At 44.1% G+C, this 21,462-nt stretch overlaps 1 protein-coding gene across 1 annotated transcript; it reads left to right on the top strand.

The window, feature by feature from the left end:
- Nucleotides 1-16,172: 16,172 nt before the first annotated feature.
- Raet1l (retinoic acid early transcript 1L) lies at nucleotides 16,173-21,149 on the top strand. Its single transcript, NM_001013063.2, has 7 exons — nucleotides 16,173-16,316; nucleotides 16,609-16,742; nucleotides 17,918-18,178; nucleotides 18,441-18,704; nucleotides 19,271-19,414; nucleotides 20,002-20,143; nucleotides 20,803-21,149. The coding sequence occupies exons 2-7, from the start codon at nucleotides 16,646-16,648 to the stop codon at nucleotides 20,867-20,869; spliced, it is 975 nt and encodes a 324-aa protein (NP_001013081.2). The 5' UTR covers nucleotides 16,173-16,316; nucleotides 16,609-16,645; the 3' UTR covers nucleotides 20,870-21,149.
- The last annotated feature ends 313 nt before the right edge of the window (nucleotides 21,150-21,462 follow it).

Below are 21,462 nucleotides of genomic sequence, written 5' to 3'. Positions count from 1 at the left end.
AATGCTCTTCAGCTGGACCTGAGAACTAAACAGTGATCAGGAGAGAGCAGCACCACGGAAGTGAGATCACCTGGAAAGGGATTCCTGAGAGTCAGTACACAAGCTGTGTTCAAGACATGGCCAGTTTCGACCTTGTGAGGTACCTGAACAAGTCAGTGTAAGAGCTAGCCTGGTGTTCCTGGTTTTGTAGATGTGAAGGGGTCATGGAGAACAGCTGAGGCTTGGCACTGTGTGACAGAATTGGAGTCCGTGAATAGAGCTCTTCACAGGACACTACTAAAGGTGTGGCTAGAGCAGAAGACTCGAGCTCTTTGGAAATGCCAGTGCCAAGAAGTGACCACCGAGGAAAGCATCAGTGGCAGTGGAGTGGAGCAAGCCAGAGTCTAGAAGACAAACTGTCTGTACTCTCGTGAGTGAGCTGGTGATGTAACTCACATGGTGATGGGGAGCCAGGTCTAGGCCAACCTTGGACCCTGCCTCCAGTTTTCTATTCATTGGAGACTCCATAACTGGTCCTATCCTCAATCATGGCTTTCTGGTGAAGCCAGACCCCTAAAGACCTGAATAAGACCTAAGTTTAAGGAAACGGAAAAATTAGGAAAGTCCCCTGAGACACAAATGGGGGAAGTTATCCTCCAAGAAGAACATATTTGTAACACACACACACACACACACACACACACACACACACACACACCCCACAAATAGAACTTAATGAGAGATCAAAGTACAAATTGTGCAGACATTTTGAAGCTCCACTGAGTTTTCTTTGGGATTGTTAACAGGAGTCTAGTGAGAGGCTAATTTTAGGATCTAGGGTGACTTCTCCAAAGCTGTTTCATTGCAGAGTTCACCTCAACACAGGCAGTGACTCCTGATGAGAAAATTAGAACAGATTTTAATATGTGCACAATGACCAGCCAGTTTTAAAACCACAGGGAAAAACTTAGTCCTATCTCAACTGGGTAGAACAACTGAGGAGACGTCTTACACAGCTTCTGCTAATCCAGGCCTTTAGCAAATACACAAGAATGAAGTGACTGCAGTAGTGGAAGTCGTTATCTTGAAAATTCTTTGCAACCTGATATTATGGATAGAACCCACGTATATCTTCTCACAACTCCCCCTTCAGTGGATGTCAACAAGCAGGAGGGCACAGAGCCAGGAGCCTTCTACTTCAGGGTGACACCTCTGCAGCCACAGAGACATTTTAGGAAGCTCAGGGAGCACTTTCTACATCTGATAATTGTGTTTCTGCAGGAAGTGGCACTAATGTGGAAAGGTAAAGTTAAGGAAATCACAGAGACCAGAGCCCACAGTTAGTGTCAATGATTATCTGAAGCTCATGATTGGAGTGTGGGAGACTCAGAGGAAGTGTGCACTAAGTTGTAGGGAAAGACCACGCCCAACTGAGATGCCTGATAGAGAAACAACTGTAAAATATTACAGCACCAGGTGAAGGTACCATGGAAAAAGACTCCATGCACATACCCTGAAAGACAATGAATCAAGCAGAGGCCCCAGGGGTAGACAGACACATGGTCCCCATGCAGTAACTGAGTTCTATGTTCCAGGAGCATGAGCCATGACTGAAGGGTGTTCATGGAAATTTGGAGATTCTGACAGGATGAGGCCCATTCTCTTCCCATGTTCCTCCTTGGTACAAAGTGAATATCTCCAACAGGGGCCCAGGGAGATAGCACAAGCCACAGAAACATGTGAGGCATTCTGAAAGTTCACATGTCAGTGTCTGGGAGGGATCAGGTCAGATACAGAGATGACAGGCTTCCTTCTAATGATTCAACAGGGGAAAGGTGAAGTCATCTTTTCAGTTTCTGTGTACTTCTGTCTGTCTGTCAGACTGAATTGATTGTTTCTTTGTTTGTTAGACACGGAGCTGAAAATCACACAGTCCTGATGGTGAGTTGTCCTTCCTGGAAAGAGCATTCAGCTCTGGCATGCCCTTTACCTGTGCACGGAAAACATTCCTTATTTATTTTATTTTTTAGACATGTTTTGTCTTGGTAGCCCTGGTTGTCCTGGAACTCATGTACAGAATAGTGTCCATGAAGGCCGAGATTAGCCTCCCTCTGCTTCTCTAGTGCTGGGAGCAAATGCTGGCACTTCTACTGCCTGCCAAAAATACTCTTTATACATTTATCTGTTTCATGAATCAAGGCATAAAAACCAAGAGTACTCAGCAATGTGTTCTGTCATTTTCAAATCAGCAATGTTTCCATTGTTAATTTCAAACATGAATGGGCACTCAGAGGATTTCATTCATCTCCTGGGTCTGCTAGCATGCGAAATCAAATAGTGACATCTGCTGGCCTAGCTAAGAATCTCCTGGATGATGACAGTAAACATGGGATAACAAAAAACCCAGGATAACAATAACTATTCTCAAAAATATCAGAAATTCTGGGGGATCACCATCCCTGATCTCAAGCTGTATTACAGAGCAATAGTGATAAAAACTGTATGGTATTGGTACAGAGACAGGCAGGTAGATCCATGGAATAGAATTGAAGACACTGAAATAAACTCACCCTTCTATGGTCACTTGATCTTTGAAGAAGAAGCCCAAACCATCCAGTCGCAAAACAAAGCATTTTCAACAAATGGTGTTGGATCAATTGATGATTGGGATGCAGAAGAATGCAAATAGATTCATTTGTATCTCCTTAGACTCTAGTCCAAGTGGATCAATGACCTCCACATAAAACCGGAAACACCGAATGTAATAGAAGAATAAGTGGGAAGGAGCCTTGAACACATTGGCACAGGGGAAATTTCCTGAACAGAATACCAATGGCTCATGCTCCAAGATCAGCAATGGGCAAATGGGAGCTCTTGAAAATGAAAGCTTCTTGAGGGGCGGCACAGGTCTTCCTGGTTGCTGCCGCTGCAGAGAGCCCGTGGGGAGCACCCCACGAGCGAACCTGAGCCTCGGGACCACAGGTAAGACCAAATTTTCTGCTGCAAGAAAGCTGCCTGGTGAGCTTGGGACACAGGAAAGCAGAATTTCTCTAGGACCGGGCACGTTCTGTGTTTACCGGAAGTCCCACACCCGCGGATCCCGGCCCGCAGCAGCTCTCTGCTCCCAGACCCGGTGAGAGAGAGACCCAACCGCCTGGTCAGGTGGGCACTCCTGAGGCTGCAGAGCGGAAGAGACCACCAACTCTGCTCACCCCTGCCCACATCCCTGACCCAAGAGGAAACTGTATAAGGCCTCTGGGCTCCCGTGGGGAAGGGTCCAGGAGCGGCAGGACCCCTGTGCCTGAGACACCGCCGGAACCTGAAAGAAACAGACCGGATAAACAGTTCTCTGCACCCAAATCCCGTGGGAGGGAGAGCTAAACCTTCAGAGAGGCAGACAAGCCTGGGAAACCAGAAGTGACTGCTCCCTGCACACACATCTCGGACGCCAGAGGAAAAAGCCAAAGACTATCTGGAACCCTGGTGCACTGAAGTTCCCGGAAGGGGCGGCACAGGTCTTCCTGGTTGCTGCCGCTGCAGAGAGCCCGTGGGGAGCACCCCACGAGCGAACCTGAGCCTCGGGACCACAGGTAAGACCAAATTTTCTGCTGCAAGAAAGCTGCCTGGTGAACTCAAGACACAGGCCCACAGGAACAGCTGAAGACCTGTAGAGAGGAAAAACTACACGCCAGAAAGCAGAACACTCTGTCCCCATAACTGACTGAAAGAGAGGAAAACAGGTCTACAGCACTCCTGTCACACAGGCTTATAGGACAGTCTAGCCACTGTCAGAAATAGCAGAACAAAGTAACACTAGAGATAATCTGATGGCGAGAGGCAAGCGCAGGAACCCAAGCAACAGAAACCAAGACTACATGGCATCATCGGAGCCCAATTCTCCCACCAAAACAAACATGGAATATCCAAACACACCAGAAAAGCAAGATCTAGTTACAAAATCATATTTGATCATGATGCTGGAGGACTTCAAGAAAGACATGAACACACTTAGGGAAGCACAGGAAAACATTAATAAACAAGTAAAAGCCTACAGAGAGGAATCGCAAAAATCCCTGAAAGAATTCCAGGAAAACACAATCAAACAGTTGAAGGAATTAAAAATGGAAATAGAAGCAATCAAGAAAGAACACATGGAAACAACCCTGGATATAGAAAACCAAAAGAAGAGACAAGGAGCTGTAGATACAAGCCTCACCAACAGAATTCAAGAGATGGAAGAGAGAATCTCAGGAGCAGAAGATTCCATAGAAATCATTGACTCAACTGTCAAAGATAATGTAAAGCGGAAAAAGCTACTGGTCCAAAACATACAGGAAATCCAGGACTCAATGAGAAGATCAAACCTAAGGATAATAGGTATAGAAGAGAGTGAAGACTCCCAGCTCAAAGGACCAGTAAATATCTTCAACAAAATCATAGAAGAAAACTTCCCTAACCTAAAAAAAGAGATACCCATAGACATACAAGAAGCCTACAGAACTCCAAATAGATTGGACCAGAAAAGAAACACCTCCCGTCACATAATTGTCAAAACACCAAACGCACAAAATAAAGAAAGAATATTAAAAGCAGTAAGGGAAAAAGGTCAAGTAACATATAAAGGGAGACCTATCAGAATCACACCAGACTTCTCGCCAGAAACTATGAAGGCCAGAAGATCCTGGACTGATGTCATACAGACCCTAAGAGAACACAAATGCCAGCCCAGGTTACTGTATCCAGCAAAACTCTCAATTAACATTGATGGAGAAACCAAGATATTCCATGACAAAACCAAATTTACACAATATCTTTCTACAAATCCAGCACTACAAAGGATAATAAATGGTAAAGCCCAACATAAGGAGGCAAGCTATACCCTAGAAGAAGCAAGAAACTAATCGTCTTGGCAACAAAACAAAGAGAATGAAAGCACATAAACATAACCTCACATCCAAATATGAATATAAAGGGAAGCAATAATCACTATTCCTTAATATCTCTCAATATCAATGGCCTCAACTCCCCAATAAAAAGACATAGGTTAACAAACTGGATACGCAACGAGGACCCTGCATTCTGCTGCCTACAGGAAACACACCTCAGAGACAAAGACAGACACTACCTCAGAGTGAAAGGCTGGAAAACAACTTTCCAAGCAAATGGTCAGAAGAAGCAAGCTGGAGTAGCCATTCTAATATCAAATAAAATCAATTTCCAACTAAAAGTCATCAAAAAAGATAAGGAAGGACACTTCATATTCATCAAAGGAAAAATCCACCAAGATGAACTCTCAATCCTAAATATCTATGCCCCAAATACAAGGGCACCTACATACGTAAAAGAAACCTTACTAAAGCTCAAAACACACATTGCACCTCACACAATAATAGTGGGAGACTTCAACACCCCACTCTCATCAATGGACAGATCATGGAAACAGAAATTAAACAGTGATGTCGACAGACTAAGAGAAGTCATGAGCCAAATGGACTTAACGGATATTTATAGAACATTCTATCCTAAAGCAAAAGGATATACCTTCTTCTCAGCTCCTCATGGTACTTTCTCCAAAATTGACCATATAATTGGTCAAAAAACGGGCCTCAACAGGTACAGAAAGATAGAGATAATCCCATGCATGCTATCGGACCACCACGGCCTAAAACTGGTCTTCAATAACAATAAGGGAAGAATGCCCACATATACGTGGAAATTGAACAATGCTCTACTCAATGATAACCTGGTCAAGGAAGAAATAAAGAAAGAAATTAAAAACTTTTTAGAATTTAATGAAAATGAAGGTACAACATACCCAAACTTATGGGACACAATGAAAGCTGTGCTAAGAGGAAAACTCATAGCGCTGAGTGCCTGCAGAAAGAAACAGGAAAGAGCATATGTCAGCAGCTTGACAGCACACCTAAAAGCTCTAGAACAAAAAGAAACAAATACACCCAGGAGGAGTAGAAGGCAGGAAATAATCAAACTCAGAGCTGAAATCAACCAAGTAGAAACAAAAAGGACCATAGAAAGAATCAACAGAACCAAAAGTTGGTTCTTTGAGAAAATCAACAAGATAGATAAACCCTTAGCCAGACTAACGAGAGGACACAGAGAGTGCGTCCAAATTAACAAAATTAGAAATGAAAAGGGAGACATAACTACAGATTCAGAGGAAATTCAAAAAATCATCAGATCTTACTATAAAAACCTATATTCAACAAAATTTGAAAATCTTCAGGAAATGGACAATTTCCTAGACAGATACCAGGTATCGAAGTTAAATCAGGAACAGATAAACCAGTTAAACAACCCCATAACTCCTAAGGAAATAGAAGCAGTCATTAAAGGTCTTCCAACCAAAAAGAGCCCAGGTCCAAACGGGTTTAGTGCAGAATTCTATCAAACCTTCATAGAAGACCTCATACCAATATTATCCAAACTATTCCACAAAATTGAAACAGATGGAGCACTACCGAATTCCTTCTACGAAGCCACAATTACTCTTATACCTAAACCACACAAAGACACAACAAAGAAAGAGAACTTCAGACCAATTTCCCTTATGAATATCGACGCAAAAATACTCAATAAAATTCTGGCAAACCGAATTCAAGAGCACATCAAAACAATCATCCACCATGATCAAGTAGGCTTCATCCCAGGCATGCAGGGATGGTTTAATATACGGAAAACCATCAACGTGATCCATCATATAAACAAACTGAAAGAACAAAACCACATGATCATTTCATTAGATGCTGAGAAAGCATTTGACAAAATTCAACACCCCTTCATGATAAAAGTCCTGGAAAGAATAGGAATTCAAGGCCCATACCTAAACATAGTAAAAGCCATATACAGCAAACCAGTTGCTAACATTAAACTAAATGGAGAGAAACTCGAAGCAATCCCACTAAAATCAGGGACTAGACAAGGCTGCCCACTCTCTCCCTACTTATTCAATATAGTTCTTGAAGTTCTAGCCAGAGCAATCAGACAACAAAAGGAGATCAAGGGGATACAGATCGGAAAAGAAGAAGTCAAAATATCACTATTTGCAGATGACATGATAGTATATTTAAGTGATCCCAAAAGTTCCACCAGAGAACTACTAAAGCTGATAAACAACTTCAGCAAAGTGGCTGGGTATAAAATTAACTCAAATAAATCAGTTGCCTTCCTCTATACAAAAGAGAAACAAGCCGAGAAAGAAATTAGGGAAACGACACCCTTCATAATAGACCCAAATAATATAAAGTACCTCGGTGTGACTTTAACCAAGCAAGTAAAAGATCTGTACAATAAGAACTTCAAGACACTGAGGAAAGAAATTGAAGAAGACCTCAGAAGATGGAAAGATCTCCCATGCTCATGGATTGGCAGGATTAATATAGTAAAAATGGCCATTTTACCAAAAGCAATCTACAGATTCAATGCAATCCCCATCAAAATACCAATCCAGTTCTTCAAAGAGTTAGACAGAACAATTTGCAAATTCATCTGGAATAACAAAAAACCCAGGATAGCTAAAGCTATCCTCAACAATAAAAGGACTTCAGGGGGAATCACTATCCCTGAACTCAAGCAGTATTACAGAGCAATAGTGATAAAAACTGCATGGTATTGGTACAGAGACAGACAGATAGACCAATGGAATAGAATTGAAGACCCAGAAATGAACCCACACACCTATGGTCACTTGATTTTTGACAAAGGAGCCAAAACCATCCAATGGAAAAAAGATAGCATTTTCAGCAAATGGTGCTGGTTCAACTGGAGGGCAACATGTAGAAGAATGCAGATCGATCCATGCTTATCACCCTGTACAAAGCTTAAGTCCAAGTGGATCAAGGACCTCCACATCAAACCAGACACACTCAAACTAATAGAAGAAAAACTAGGGAAGCATCTGGAACACATGGGCACTGGAAAAAATTTCCTGAACAAAACACCAATGGCTTATGCTCTAAGATCAAGAATCGACAAATGGGATCTCATAAAACTGCAAAGCTTCTGTAAGGCAAAGGACACGGTGGTTAGGACAAAACGGCAACCAACAGATTGGGAAAAGATCTTTACCAATCCTACAACAGATAGAGGCCTTATATCCAAAATATACAAAGAACTCAAGAAGTTAGACCGCAGGGAAACAAATAACCCTATTAAAAAATGGGGTTCAGAGCTAAACAAAGAATTCACAGCTGAGGAATGCCGAATGGCTGAGAAACACCTAAAGAAATGTTCAACATCTTTAGTCATAAGGGAAATGCAAATCAAAACAACCCTGAGATTTCACCTCACACCAGTGAGAATGGCTAAGATCAAAAACTCAGGTGACAGCAGATGCTGGCGAGGATGTGGAGAAAGAGGAACACTCCTCCATTGTTGGTGGGATTGCAGACTGGTAAAACCATTCTGGAAATCAGTCTGGAGGTTCCTCAGAAAATTGGACATTGAACTGCCTGAGGATCCAGCTATACCTCTCTTGGGCATATACCCAAAAGATGCCTCAACATATAAAAGAGACACGTGCTCCACTATGTTCATCGCAGCCTTATTTATAATAGCCAGAAAATGGAAAGAACCGAGATGCCCTTCAACAGAGGAATGGATACAGAAAATGTGGTACATCTACACAATGGAATATTACTCAGCTATCAAAAACAACGAGTCTATGAAATTCGTAGGCAAATGGTTGGAACTGGAAAATATCATCCTGAGTGAGCTAACCCAATCACAGAAAGACATACATGGTATGCACTCATTGATAAGTGGCTATTAGCCCAAATGCTTGAATTACCCTAGATCCCTAGAACAAACGAAACTCAAGACGGATGATCAAAATGTGAATGCTTCACTCCTTCTTTAAATGAGGAAAAAGAATACCCTTGGCTGGGAAGGGAGAGGCAAAGATTAAAACAGAGACTGAAGGAACACCCATTCAGAGCCTGCCCCACAGGTGGCCCATACATATACAGCCACCCAATTGGACAAGATGGATGAAGCAAAGAAGTGCAGACCGACAGGAGCCGGATGTAGATCGCTCCTGAGAGACACAGCCAGAATACAGCAAATACAGAGGCGAATGCCAGCAGCAAACCACTGAGCTGAGAATAGGTCCCCCGTTGAAGGAATCAGAGAAAGAACTGGAAGAGCTTGAAGGGGCTCGAGACCCCAAAAGTACAACAATGTCAAGCAACCAGAGCTTCCAGGGACTAAGCCACTACCTAAAGACTATATATGGACTGACCCTGGACTCTGACCCCATAGGTAGCAATGAATATCCTAGTAAGAGCACCAGTGGAAGGGGAAGCCCTGGGTCCTGCTAAGACTGAACCCCCAGTGAACTAGACTATGGGGGGAGGGCGGCAATGGGGGGAGGGTTGGGAGGGGAACACCCATAAGGAAGGGGAGGGGGGAGCGGGATTTTGCCCGGAAACCGGGAAAGGGAATAACACTTGAAATGTATATAAGAAATACTCAAGTTAATAAAAAAAAAAAAAGAAAATGAAAGCTTCTTTAAAGCAAAGTATACTGTAAGTAGGACAAAAATGGCAATCTACAGATTGGGAAAAGGTCTTTAGCAACATGAAATCAGATAGAGGGCTAATATTCTAAATATACAAAGAACTCAAAAAGATAGATTGCAGAGGACCAAATAACCCCACTAAAAGTGGGGTACAGAGCTAAATGATAAATTCTCAAATGAGGAATATCGAATGTCTGAGAAGCACCTGAAGAAATATCCAACATCCTTAGCTGTCAGGGAAAGTAAATCAAAACATCCCCAAGCCTCCCCCTCAAACCTGTCAATATGGCTTAAGATCAAAAATTCAGGCAACAGAGGATGGTGGGTAAGATGTGAAGAAAAAGGAACATTCCTTCATTGCTGGTGGGATTGCAAGCTGGTAGAAACACTCTGGAAGTCAATCTGGTGTTTCCTCAGAAAACTGGAAATAGTTTTACCTGAAGTCCCAGTTTTACCACTACTGGGCATATACCCCCCAAAAAGGCTCCTGCATATAATAAAGACATCTATTCTACTATGTTCATAGCTTCCTTATTTATAGCAACCAGAAGGAGGGATCAACCCAGCTGCCCCATGATGAAAGAATGGATACAGAAAGTGTGATACATTTACAGAAGGGAGTACTACGCCGCTATTAAAAATGATAACTTCATGAAACAATTAGGGAAATGGGTGGAACTAGAAAATACCATCCTGAGTGAGGGAACCCAGACCCAAGAAAACACACATGCTATGAACCCACCGGTAAGTGGCTATTAGCCCAAAAACTTGGAATACCCAAGTTACAATTCACAAACTCACATGGAGCTAAACAAGGAGGAAGACCAAACTGTAGATGCTTCAGTCCTCCGTGGAAGAGGGGACAAAATGGTCAGTTGAGGAGGATTAACCTTCTGACAGAGAGAGGAGGGAAGACGTTCAAGACGGAGCAGGTATGTGAAGAGACAGGAGAGAAGTGCAGGGCGACAGGGAAAGGAATAGAAATGTGTAGCTGCGTGGGGTATAGAACAAGAGGGGACCACTATACAGTCCCAGACACCAGGGAAGCTGGAGGTTCCCAGGACCCAGTGTGGATGGCATTAGTAGAAATACCCAACAGAGAGGAGACAGAACCTGAGGAGACCCCGTGGATTAGGTAGACATGGTGCCAGTCGAGGGACGGGGCCTCCCACCCATCTCAAGGTTTTCAACCCAGAATTGTTCCTGCCTAAAGAAAATGCAGGGACAAAACGTGGAGCAGAGAGTGAGGGAAAGACCATCTAGAGACTGCCCCTCCTTGGGATCCATCCCAAACCCATACATTATTACTGATGCCAAGAAGAGCTTCCTACAGGAGCCTAGTATAACTGTCCTCTGAGAGGCTCTGCCAGCACCTGACTAATGCAGAAACAGATACAGCCAGCCATCAGCCTGAGGAGAGGGACTCCAATGGAAGAGCCTGGGAAAGGACTGAAGGAGCTGAAGGGGATTGCAACCCCATAGGAAGAATAACAATATCAACTCACTGGACATGCAGAGCTCCCAGGGACTCAACCATTATCAAAGAGTGCACATGAATGGGTCAATGACTCCAGCTACATATGTAGGAGACAACTGCATATCTGGCATCAGTGGGATCAGGAAACCCTTGGTCCTGTGCAGGCCTGATGCCCCAGCACAGGGGGATGCTTCAGAGTTGAGGTGGGTGGGTGGGTGGGTGGAGGAGCACCCTCATAGGAGCAGGGTGGAGGGTCGATAAGATAGGGCGGTTGCAGAAGGGGAACCAGGGAAAGGAGGTAACATTTGACATGTAATTAAATAAAACAACCAATAATGAAAAAACCAGCAAATCCAACTTCAAAAAAATTTAATTAAAACAAAAAAATCACGTGTGTTGGAACCATGAGCACTCAATTGAAAACACTTATGTTTACAGAGGGTGGGACCAAAGAGCAGAGGTCTAAAGACTTCACACAAGCTACATCATCAAGCTGTGAGGAAACCTTCCATCTCACAGGCCCAGGCTCTTCCGTGATGCTGACTGTCCCAGCCGTCCTCAGGGGCCCAGGAGAACATGACCTTAAGACATCGTTAGTCCAAACTATTAAAGAACATGGAACAATCTCGGGATAAAAGTGAAGGATTCAAGTACGGAGCAGGAAGGTGCAGAGAACCTTCAGTTAATTCCAAATCAATGATGTGGCTTTAAAACCATAAGTATTTAGCTTGATGTAGGCATGTGCAGGTCCTGAGCACCCAGCATGCAAAACAAACAAAACAAAACAAACAAAAAAGAAATTAGGAGTCATAAATCAAGTACAAAGTTGTAAAATTTAAAAAAAAATCAGCAAAGAAAAATTAGGTGTATGTACACACGCGAAGTATGATGGGAAATTTAACTTAACGAACTGCTTCCCAGTCAGTAACAGTAAGATGAATTCAATACTTATAAATCAACTTAGCCAAATGAATGAAACATCTGCAGACAGAGGAAAGCAGTTGAAGGGGAGGCATCCAGTGTCCAGGGATTAGAAGGAAAATTTTCATAAAGTTCATGGTAAACACAGTGACCCAGAGACTGTATGCAATCACTTGTAAGTTCTTAATTATATTCTCCATAGGAGAAAACTAGGAAATAAAACAATCTCCAAAGAGACAACATATTTCTTAATTTTTACATTTAGGTATTTTGCTGTAGGTGTGCTGGGGACAACATAGGATGACAGGGACGGCCAGCAGTAGGCTGGGATGGAAGCCCACAGCAGCTCCTTGTAAAGTAGGGTGGCGTTTGATACCCTAAGAAGCAGGAGACAGATCCCTCCAGAGGACCCGCCATCTGAAATAAGAGGCTGCCTGCAGTAGGGCAGGATGGAGACATCTCAGTAGCCCGCAGCAGCTCTTTGTAAAAACTGGCTGTTCCCATTTCTCCTAACCTTACCCCTGGATAACGGCTGTATAGATTTCATTTGTGTGTGACTGCCTTTCAGTTGGCCTTGCATAATTATTCTATTATATCTGGCTTTCCTACTTCTTTCTCCTTCTGCTCTGGTGAATTCTGTCAAACTAGATGTTCCTTGATGTTATGATTCTTAAACAATTGGAAATTGAGGCATAGGGACACAGCACAGCACAGTCCTAATGGCCCAGGTGGATGCCCTGTGTTCTCATCTCGGAAACAATGGAATAACTGCACAACAGTAGTTCCAGATTAACGCTTGACTTGCAAAGAAACTTTAAAGAAATTATTAGAAAAATGAATTACAGCCAACATTGGAACCCTAAGAAATGAAAAAGTTATTGAAGTTAGGAAATAAGTTTTACATAACACTTGAGAGTGGTTCCTGGATTAGGAAGTATAGAATATATAAAATTATAAACTAGTAAACTAATTCAAAATTCTGGGACTCTTACAAGAGTCATTGTGTGCAAGGAACAGAAAGTTAGCAGAACCACTGAGGTAAGGGTTAACTTGATTCCTTCTGGCCACTGCCTGACCGTTTTGCCTATGTCATTTATCAGTAGAGATTCACAGGAAAAGGCAAGTAGCTGACCTCAGACCTTTGGGGTCTGAAGTATAATAAGTCAAAAGTAAAAGTTTAAATAATGATAAGTTTGCAATTATTATTATTTTGCCCACAGGCCTGGGAATAGGGAAAGCTTGAAACTTTGGGGAACATTTGTAATTCTTAGTTCTATATGGGATGTGGTTATTCTTTTGAATTTGATTTGGCAATGATTGTACAATGTCTTTTTTTCTACCTGCTTTTGAATTATCAATAAAAGACTGGGGCAAGAGAAAGACTGGAGTGAATGAGAGAGAACATGTGAAGAGTGAATGAGAGAGAGCATATGAAGAGAGCATGAGAGAGAGAATGTGAAGAGTGAATGAGAGAGAGCATGAGGGAGCGATTGAGAGAGCAAGTCTGAGAACAAGGGTGAGAGCGAGTGAGAGAGCATGAGAAGAGCATGTGAAGAGTGAGTGAAGAGAAAATGTGAGGAGTGAATGAGAGAATGTGAGGTGTGTATGAAGATTGTGTGTGTGAGTGAAAGGAGAGTGCGTGTGGTGTGTGTGAGATATGTGTGAGGTGTGTATGAAGAGTGTGTGTGAGTGAAAGGAGAGTGCGTGTGGTGTGTGTGAGATATGTGTGTGGTGTGTATGAAGAGTGTGTGTGTGAGTGAAAAGAGAGTGCGTGTGGTGTGTGTGAGATATGTGTGAGGTGTGTATGAAGAGTGTGTGTGAGAGTGAAAGGGTAATGAACAGAGGTGTGCATGAGTGAGGGAGTTTGAGAAAAGAAAGTGCAATAAAAAAGCAGAGTGTGCAAGAGAATGCAGTGTGTGCAGCCTCGACCTGAGAGAGAAAGAGAGAGAGAGAGAGAGAGAGAGAGAGAGAGAGAGAGAGAGAGACTTTAAGCCTTGAAATTGCCTGTCAGTTTGTACCCAAAGAGTAGTCTGTGAATATTTATTATGCACCTTCCAGATATCCCTGCTTCCAGTTGAGAACTCGGATCCTGTGTCAAGGCTGGACCCCGGCACAGGTGTATGAGTGATGTGCTCCCATGTAAATCTGTTCACCACTGTGTTGAGATGACTGTGAGCTGACAGCGGGACCCACAAACCAAATGGCACAGAAACAATTACTAGAAAACAGCTGTGAGCAGTCTAGCAAGAAGCTCAAAGGACAGAGAAGCTGAGTGGCTGTGATTCATCAGTGTTTCATAGGAGAGACCTGCACACCTCAGCCAGGGAGATCAGCCTCAGCAACCAGGAGAGGCAGCTGTTCTGAGTTCCCTCCACTGAAGCTCCCAAGCCAGTGTGTGGGAGACTCAGTGCACAGAGGGTCTGTCAGACTCAACAGTGAGTGTCATTAGCTGTGGCTTATCTCACACAGGCAAGCACTGAGCACCTCAAGTTCTTTATCTCAGTAACCCACAGGTTGGAGGTACCAGTGACTCTTCACCTAAACTTAATCTCTGTCCTGTATATACATTCACTCACTGACAACCCCCTATGCACATACCAGCACCTTCTAAATATACAATGCACCTGCAAACACACACACACACACACACACACACACACACACACACACACACAGAGGAGCAGATTCACAAATTTGCTCCCAAGGGCCCTGATATAACAGTGTTGGTTAATGAAAAATTTTCATTCATTTTTGTTTCATGTGTATCTCATCGTCTCATCTCATCTCATCTCATCTCTCTCTCTCTCTCTCTCTCTCTCTCTCTCTCTCTCTCTGTGTGTGTGTGTGTGTATCTGTGTGTGCGTCTGTGTGTGTGTGTGTGTGTGTGTGTGTGTGTTCAGCATGTGAGTGCAGTCAGTGTCCAAGGAGGGGAGAGCCTGCATCTAATTCCCTGACAACATTTACAGGTTTTCAATACCAGGCATGGGACACATGGCTTTAATCCCAGCACTCTATAGACAGATGCAGGCTGTTCACTGAGGCCAGCCTGGTCTACAGAATGAGTTCCAGGACAGCCAGGGCTACAAATAGAAACACTGTCTCTAAGTCTCACAGAGCTAAGTGGAAAAGGAAAGCACAGTCTCTCCTCAACACAAGATAGAAATTGTCAGGCTGGAGAGATGGTTGAGTGGTTAAGAGCAACGACTACAGTTCCTGAGGTCCTGAGTTCCTGAGTTCCAATCCCAGCATCCACATGGTGGCTCACAACCATCTGTAATGAGATCTGAGGCCCTCTTCCGGTGTGTCTGAAGACAGCTCATGTCCTTTGTTTATATATAATAAACACATGATTTTATTTTAAAAAAGAAAACGTAATTGTCTTCACTGGGGAGAATAGAAGGAAGGAAACGGGGGAGGGGTGGAAAGGAGGTCACTGGGAAGCACTAGTGGAGGGGGGACAGTGGCTAACATCAGGGGAGCAAAGAAGCAGAGCCTGCACCAGGGGATGATGGGGTAGGGAGCTGGAAAGACAGAGTGTGGTGTGGAGAGAAGATGGAGGAAGTGAGAAGAGCAGACTGAGTCTGAGGGAGCCTGAGGCTGTGTCTCCAGGAGAAGAAGCAGCAGTGGAAACTGCTAGAACAGTCATTGGGGCCCCTACTGGGTGAGAACAAACCAGTGACTCTGTGAGTGCTGCATGCATGGGAGTGGGCAGAAACTGGAGCTCTGGCTGTAAATTTCCTTGATTCTGACCGCACTTTTTGCAGAGGATGTGCTGACCACACCAATCTTTTTTTTTTTCCTTTTTTTTCTCTTCTTTGTTTCTTTCTTTTCTTTCTTTCTTTTTTTTTTTGCATTTCAACTTTTATTTGAAAACAACTTAAATTTTAGACAAATGATTTTTATATAAATTTGATTTCTTTTATACAGAATGTAAAGATTTCCCTTATTAATCTCTCATGTGAAGGGTATTACAGGCCCGAAGGAAGACATATTCTGCACACAAAGTACACTTCGTATGTGTGGCACTGGTGACAAATGGTGTCGTGCTCCTACACATACATTAGGGACCAAGTGGTGACATCACACATCAAAGGTCTGCCCCAACTGTCTGTGGTTTGCTCATGTTGACCTTAAGGAATTTGCTGGGCGGTTAGGCTTCCTACTGGTTCTGGGGCTTGGCTGTTAGCCAAGGAACTTGGACTCCGCTCCTTTCTCTATCTCAGAGAAGGCACGGACTTCTCTGTACTACCACTGATGACACAGCCGCCACAGCTGAAGCTGCAGACTGAAACCTCAGGCCACTCAGCGCCCGCTGACTCATGAATCTACTGCAGACCATCCCTGGGGACTGGTTATTTTGTTTCTTTACCCTGTTCAGGAGGAACCCTGAGGGCGCAGCTGCAGGTGAGTGAGATGAAGGGGTGTCCAATGCGAAAGTCCTGAAAAAGTAGGCTCAGTATTCAGGTCACAGTAGCAAACTCCACGGGACCTCCGGGACCTCAGGGACCTCTGCATGAAGACCAGAGCTAACAGGGCCTGTAGGGATTCCCAGAAACAAGTAGGAAAAGGGGCACTAGGAACCTGCAAGGCTGGAGCGTGAAAAGCCCAGAATTCACAGTCCAGGTGCCTGGAACTTTCTCAGTTCTCTGCACTGGGTCCTGTGCGGTGCAATACTGAGGATTCCTGATTTTCTCAGCAGCTCTGGTCGCACCCTAGGCCGCCTGGGCTCAGAAATGACCATGGCAAAGAGAGGAACCACCAAGTGCAATCTTTCTCTGAGTCTGGGCCTTTTGCTGCTGCTGAATTTTCTGGGGACCGCGATGCTAGAAGGTGAGTTCCCAGGGTCTACATGGAGGGGTCTACACGGAGGGGGTCTACATGGAGGGGATCTACACGGAGGGGGTCTACATGGAGGGGGTTGGGGCTAAGTCAGGAAGTTCTCTCAGTCCTGAACTACCAGGAAACTCCTAGTCTTCTTCTCCACTTCATCAACTCAGCAACTGGGGACCCTGGTTCTGCCTGCCTCTACTCCCCTCCCCCATGCTGCACATAGAAATTCTGGAAAAAAAAAACCACATTATGGCAGGAGGGCATAGCGGGACTACAGGGTTGAAGGTTACATCTGACAGAAAAGAGTACTTGGTGATGTCCTCAACACCACTGGGGTCCTTAGAAAGGAAGTCTAAAAACCGGTCTCTGGGACTGGATAAGCTGGGCACAGTGCTGAGCCCTCCAAGGGAAAGGCTCAGACAGCTGACCTGGATCTAAGGCAGGCTGTGCTCTGAAGTCTGCCTTCCTGGGGATTCCTCACAAGCTCTGCACCATTTCAGAAACTGTTTGTTCTTGAGCTTTCCTTCCTACCTTCCCATCCTCTGTCTCATGGTACCTCCAGACTGGTGGGAAAGAAAGGTTTAAGGAGATACATTGGGCCTTCAAGCACGTCACAGACAGACAGAGATCTCTTCCTGAGAATGGATTAGGTGTGTGGTTTAATGTGGGGGAAGCTGAGCTCTGATGGCCAACAGAGCTGTGTGACAGAGCCCAGAGGGAGCAGGGATGAGCACTGAGCTCACAGCTGGCAGCTTCCCTCTCCAGGACAACTGGGGCATTGCTTCAGGAGCTTCCCTCAACACCAGGCTCCATGTTGAATTTCCATGTGTTCTATGATGCCTCCCTTCCCGTGAGTGTTCAGATAGATTTTCATGCCCAGGAATATGGATGTTATCTGACAAACTTTATACTTCAGTACTTGATAGTAGACAATAAGAATAGTTTTGTGGTAAGTCCTGCGGGTAACATGGTATGCACTGGGGCAGGGTGGGGTCCGACCAACATGAAACAGCCACTGTTCTCACAGAACAGAAGATGCAGAGATGGTGGGCCTCTTGAATAGAGTCACCTCCTCCTGACCTTTGCCCTTCAGAAGAATGCTTGGGGTCACAGGAACATGTGTCCTATGGCTTTGTGATCCCAATTTGGAACTCACCTTCATGTTTCTCTCACAGATGTACACTCTCTTAGTTGCAACTTGATCATCAGGTCTCCTACCAAAGCAGAACCTCTCTGGTATGAAGGACAGTGTTCAATGGATGGAATTGATTTCCTTTCTTTTAATAATGTGAACAAGACCATGCCTTTGGGTAACCAGGAGAAGATGGCAAATGCCACCGAAGTGTGGACATGTGTGACCCAGTGGATAGACCTGTTGGGCCAGGACTTAAGGGACAAGGTGTCTGAAATCAAAGGGGACACTACCAAGACCAGTGGTAAGTGTGGGACTGAGCACAGAGGCAGAGATGGTTGGCAAGAGAAGAGGGGCAGAGCACATGGAGGAATGGGATGTGAGTGTCTTTGTGTGAAGGAGCTGAGCACTTGTGGTACTGTGCAGGCCCAGGGTACACAGTGGATAAAAAGAGAAAGTCCTGTGGAAAAGATACTGACACCTAAGCTTGTAGAGAAGGACTTGACCTTGAGGGGGTAACGAATGGATCAGAAGGGAAGAATGACGGTGTTGTATGTGACTTGCAGGTCACCCCACTTTATGGGTCACCATGCTTTCTAACCACAGCCATAGACATATCATTGGTGCTTCCTGTGTATTCAACATCAGTGAGAATTATTCCTTCATCTTGGACCTAAAGACTATGAAGTGGAAACTGATTAATCCTGTACCAGAGGACATAATGAAAGAATGGAAAGATGATGCGACATTAATGAAACATCTGAATTTGTCCATAGCAGAATGCAGTCAGAAATTCAATGAATTCTTAAATCAGCACGAGGAAAGAACAAGTAGGTATTACCTGGATTGTCAGAAGGCTCTTCTTCTAATTTCATAGACTGAGTGAGTGAGTGAGTTCTGGGGAGTGTTCCTGGCTGGGGAGACAGTGATGACCACAGGGATTCCTCAGTCCATCTCACACCCCAGTGTTCCTCACTCCCTGTTAACCAGTGGTCCAGGCTTTGCATGGCCTGCTAATGAGCCCTAAGTCTGTGTGCATCACTGTACACTTCCCGCCCTCTCATCCTCAGGTAGCTGCCCTTCCACCAGCTCCTCCATCACTTTTTAAAGGATTTACCATCTTACTGTGGCACAATTATACACCAGCAATTTCCCCAACATCCAGTGATATCCACAGTTCATTTATCAACTTTTGGGATGGTTTGATAGACATTAACTTTCCTTTGTAATGAAATAAACTCTGCTGAGACATCATTTATACAACTCCCACTCCTCTGTCTACTTAGGACTTTGTAAATAGGTCTGGCATGTGAGTCCCTCTGGCTGCCTTGGGAGAGAAGGTGCTAATGGAGGTGTGTATTTAACTTTATGGAGAACTTTCCTATGTTTTTTTAAGGATCAAGAACAAGGGCCCCAGATATCGCCCAGCCTCCACCTACCAGGCAGTTTCCTTATAAGGAAGTATTGATCCCTGTGGTTCTCATCATCTTTATTATTTTCATTTGCATATGTGTGAAGAGGATGTGTTGTACCCAAGGAGGTGAGGAGCAGGCTGGGGTCTCATCCTGTCCTTGGTAGTGTTGTTTGTCAGGGGACTTGTAATAGCTGTCTCACTGGTTATTAGGGATGGGAATGCTGGTCCTCATACTTGCATAGCAAGTGCCTTTACCCACTGAGCCATCTTACTAGCAACCAACATTGACCTTTTGGGAAACTGACTTCCAGTTCAATAAGTTTCCTTCTGCTCAGACCATGAGAATGGAATGAAACCAGCTTGTGAGCACCTCACTTGCAGGCACTCCTATCATGACCCATGCAGGGACACTGACTCTACATTCATTCCCAGAACAATTGGAAAGCTGTTTCCACACAGCCAGTTAGGACTGCCCATGAACTCTCTCTGTCTTACTTCCCTTTACGCTACATGCAGTAATGGCTGCTGACCCCAGAAATGGGGGTCTGTCTGAGAAGAGGTTTGGTGACCTGGAGCTCTAAACCATCTTTGTTTGTCAGGGGTCATGACGTGTAAGGGTAGAAGCTAAGAAGAGACTTCCAGACTTCTGTGCTGGGATCAAGGATGTATTACTTTCACAATCAAAGTGTGTCTCTCACTTCAAACCTCCCTAGGTAGAGAACTTCAGCTGCTCAAGGACTACTACATCAACCTCCACAAACCACAGAGGAATGAGGGGCTAGAGGAGACAAAAGGAGAGGTTCCCAACCAGAGCACCAAAATGTTGTCCCAGGAGGAAGATCCCAAGACATTGGGGTAAAATCATTTATTCAACCCAACATCCATATTATCCCATCCAAGATTCAGGGAACACCTCACATCTAAGGGAAGAATGGGTGCAGGAGAACACTGTTCCCACTCATGACCTCAGTGCTGTGCCTTTGAGCTCAGGAATTCTGAGAAATTGCATGATCCCTGCACAAGAGCAGGCCTGTCAACCATCCCTTCATGGAGCCACAGGGCCTCATAAGCTTCCTCACTCACTGAGAATTTTTCAGCATTTAATGATGCCAGAGCTGATTGTGTTTATTGGTGTGGTCACTACTAAGGAGCCCGTATTCCTGCAAATAACTCCTTGCCCACTCTCCTATTAGTAAGTTCAAATTAAGTCTTTTTATCAATTATTATTACTTTTTAATTTAAAGAAACTTCCCTTGAAAGTAGAGGGGGCATTTGGAAGAGGAAACCTATGCAGGAACTGGGTAAGGGACATGAGAGCTGATTAAAGGGCTGTCGTCACCAGATTATCTTACACACATATATGAACACATCATAGTGAATCCAACTGTGATGCATTACTTATGTGAAATACATTGTTAGATGTTTGTGTATGTTTTACTCTTACTGTGTATCAGTGTTTTGCCTGTCTGTCTGTCTGTCTGTCTGTCTGTAACATGTGTACCTGGTACTTGCAGAGGCCCAAGGAGGGCATCAGAATCTGTGGAACTGGAGTTACAGATGTTTTCAAGTACTGGGAGCTGAACCGAGGACATCTCCAAGAACAGCAAGGGATCTTAACTACTGAGCCTTCACGCCAAACGATAAATGAATTTTTCCTTTAAAAATGATTTTTATTTTGTTTATGTATATGAGTACACTGTCTCTGTCTTCACACACACCAGAGGTGGGCATCAGATCCCATCACAGATCGCTCTGAACCACTATGTGTTGCTGAGAGTTGAACTCAGGACCTCTGGAGAGTGAGCAGTTCTCTTAACTGCCCAGCCATCTCTTCAGATTAATAAATTTCTTAAAAAGAAAATATGGCCTTAATATTATTCAATACAGGGGAAGTCCTTAACCAAACTTCACGATAAAGTTGAATGTTTCAGATTCATTCACTGTAAAGTGACCATGGAGTGAAATGGCCAGTTATGACGTCATTTGTAGCATTGGAGCATAAAGGTTTGGTCAGAGGGGCTCACAGTTGCTCTAAGAGAAATGCCAAGTAATACCGCCATATCTAATGAAACCGGTAAATATAAGGTATGTGCTTCACAGTTTTATGTGAGTTTGACATATTATAAAGCGGTATGAGAGGAGAGAAACTCGGTTTTAAAATGCTTCCTTCAGAT

This window comes from Rattus norvegicus, chromosome 1 (genome assembly GCF_036323735.1).
Source record: "Rattus norvegicus strain BN/NHsdMcwi chromosome 1, GRCr8, whole genome shotgun sequence".
In the NCBI taxonomy this organism is placed as follows: Eukaryota; Metazoa; Chordata; class Mammalia; order Rodentia; family Muridae; genus Rattus; species Rattus norvegicus.
This window is presented reverse-complemented; position numbering and strand designations above follow the sequence as displayed.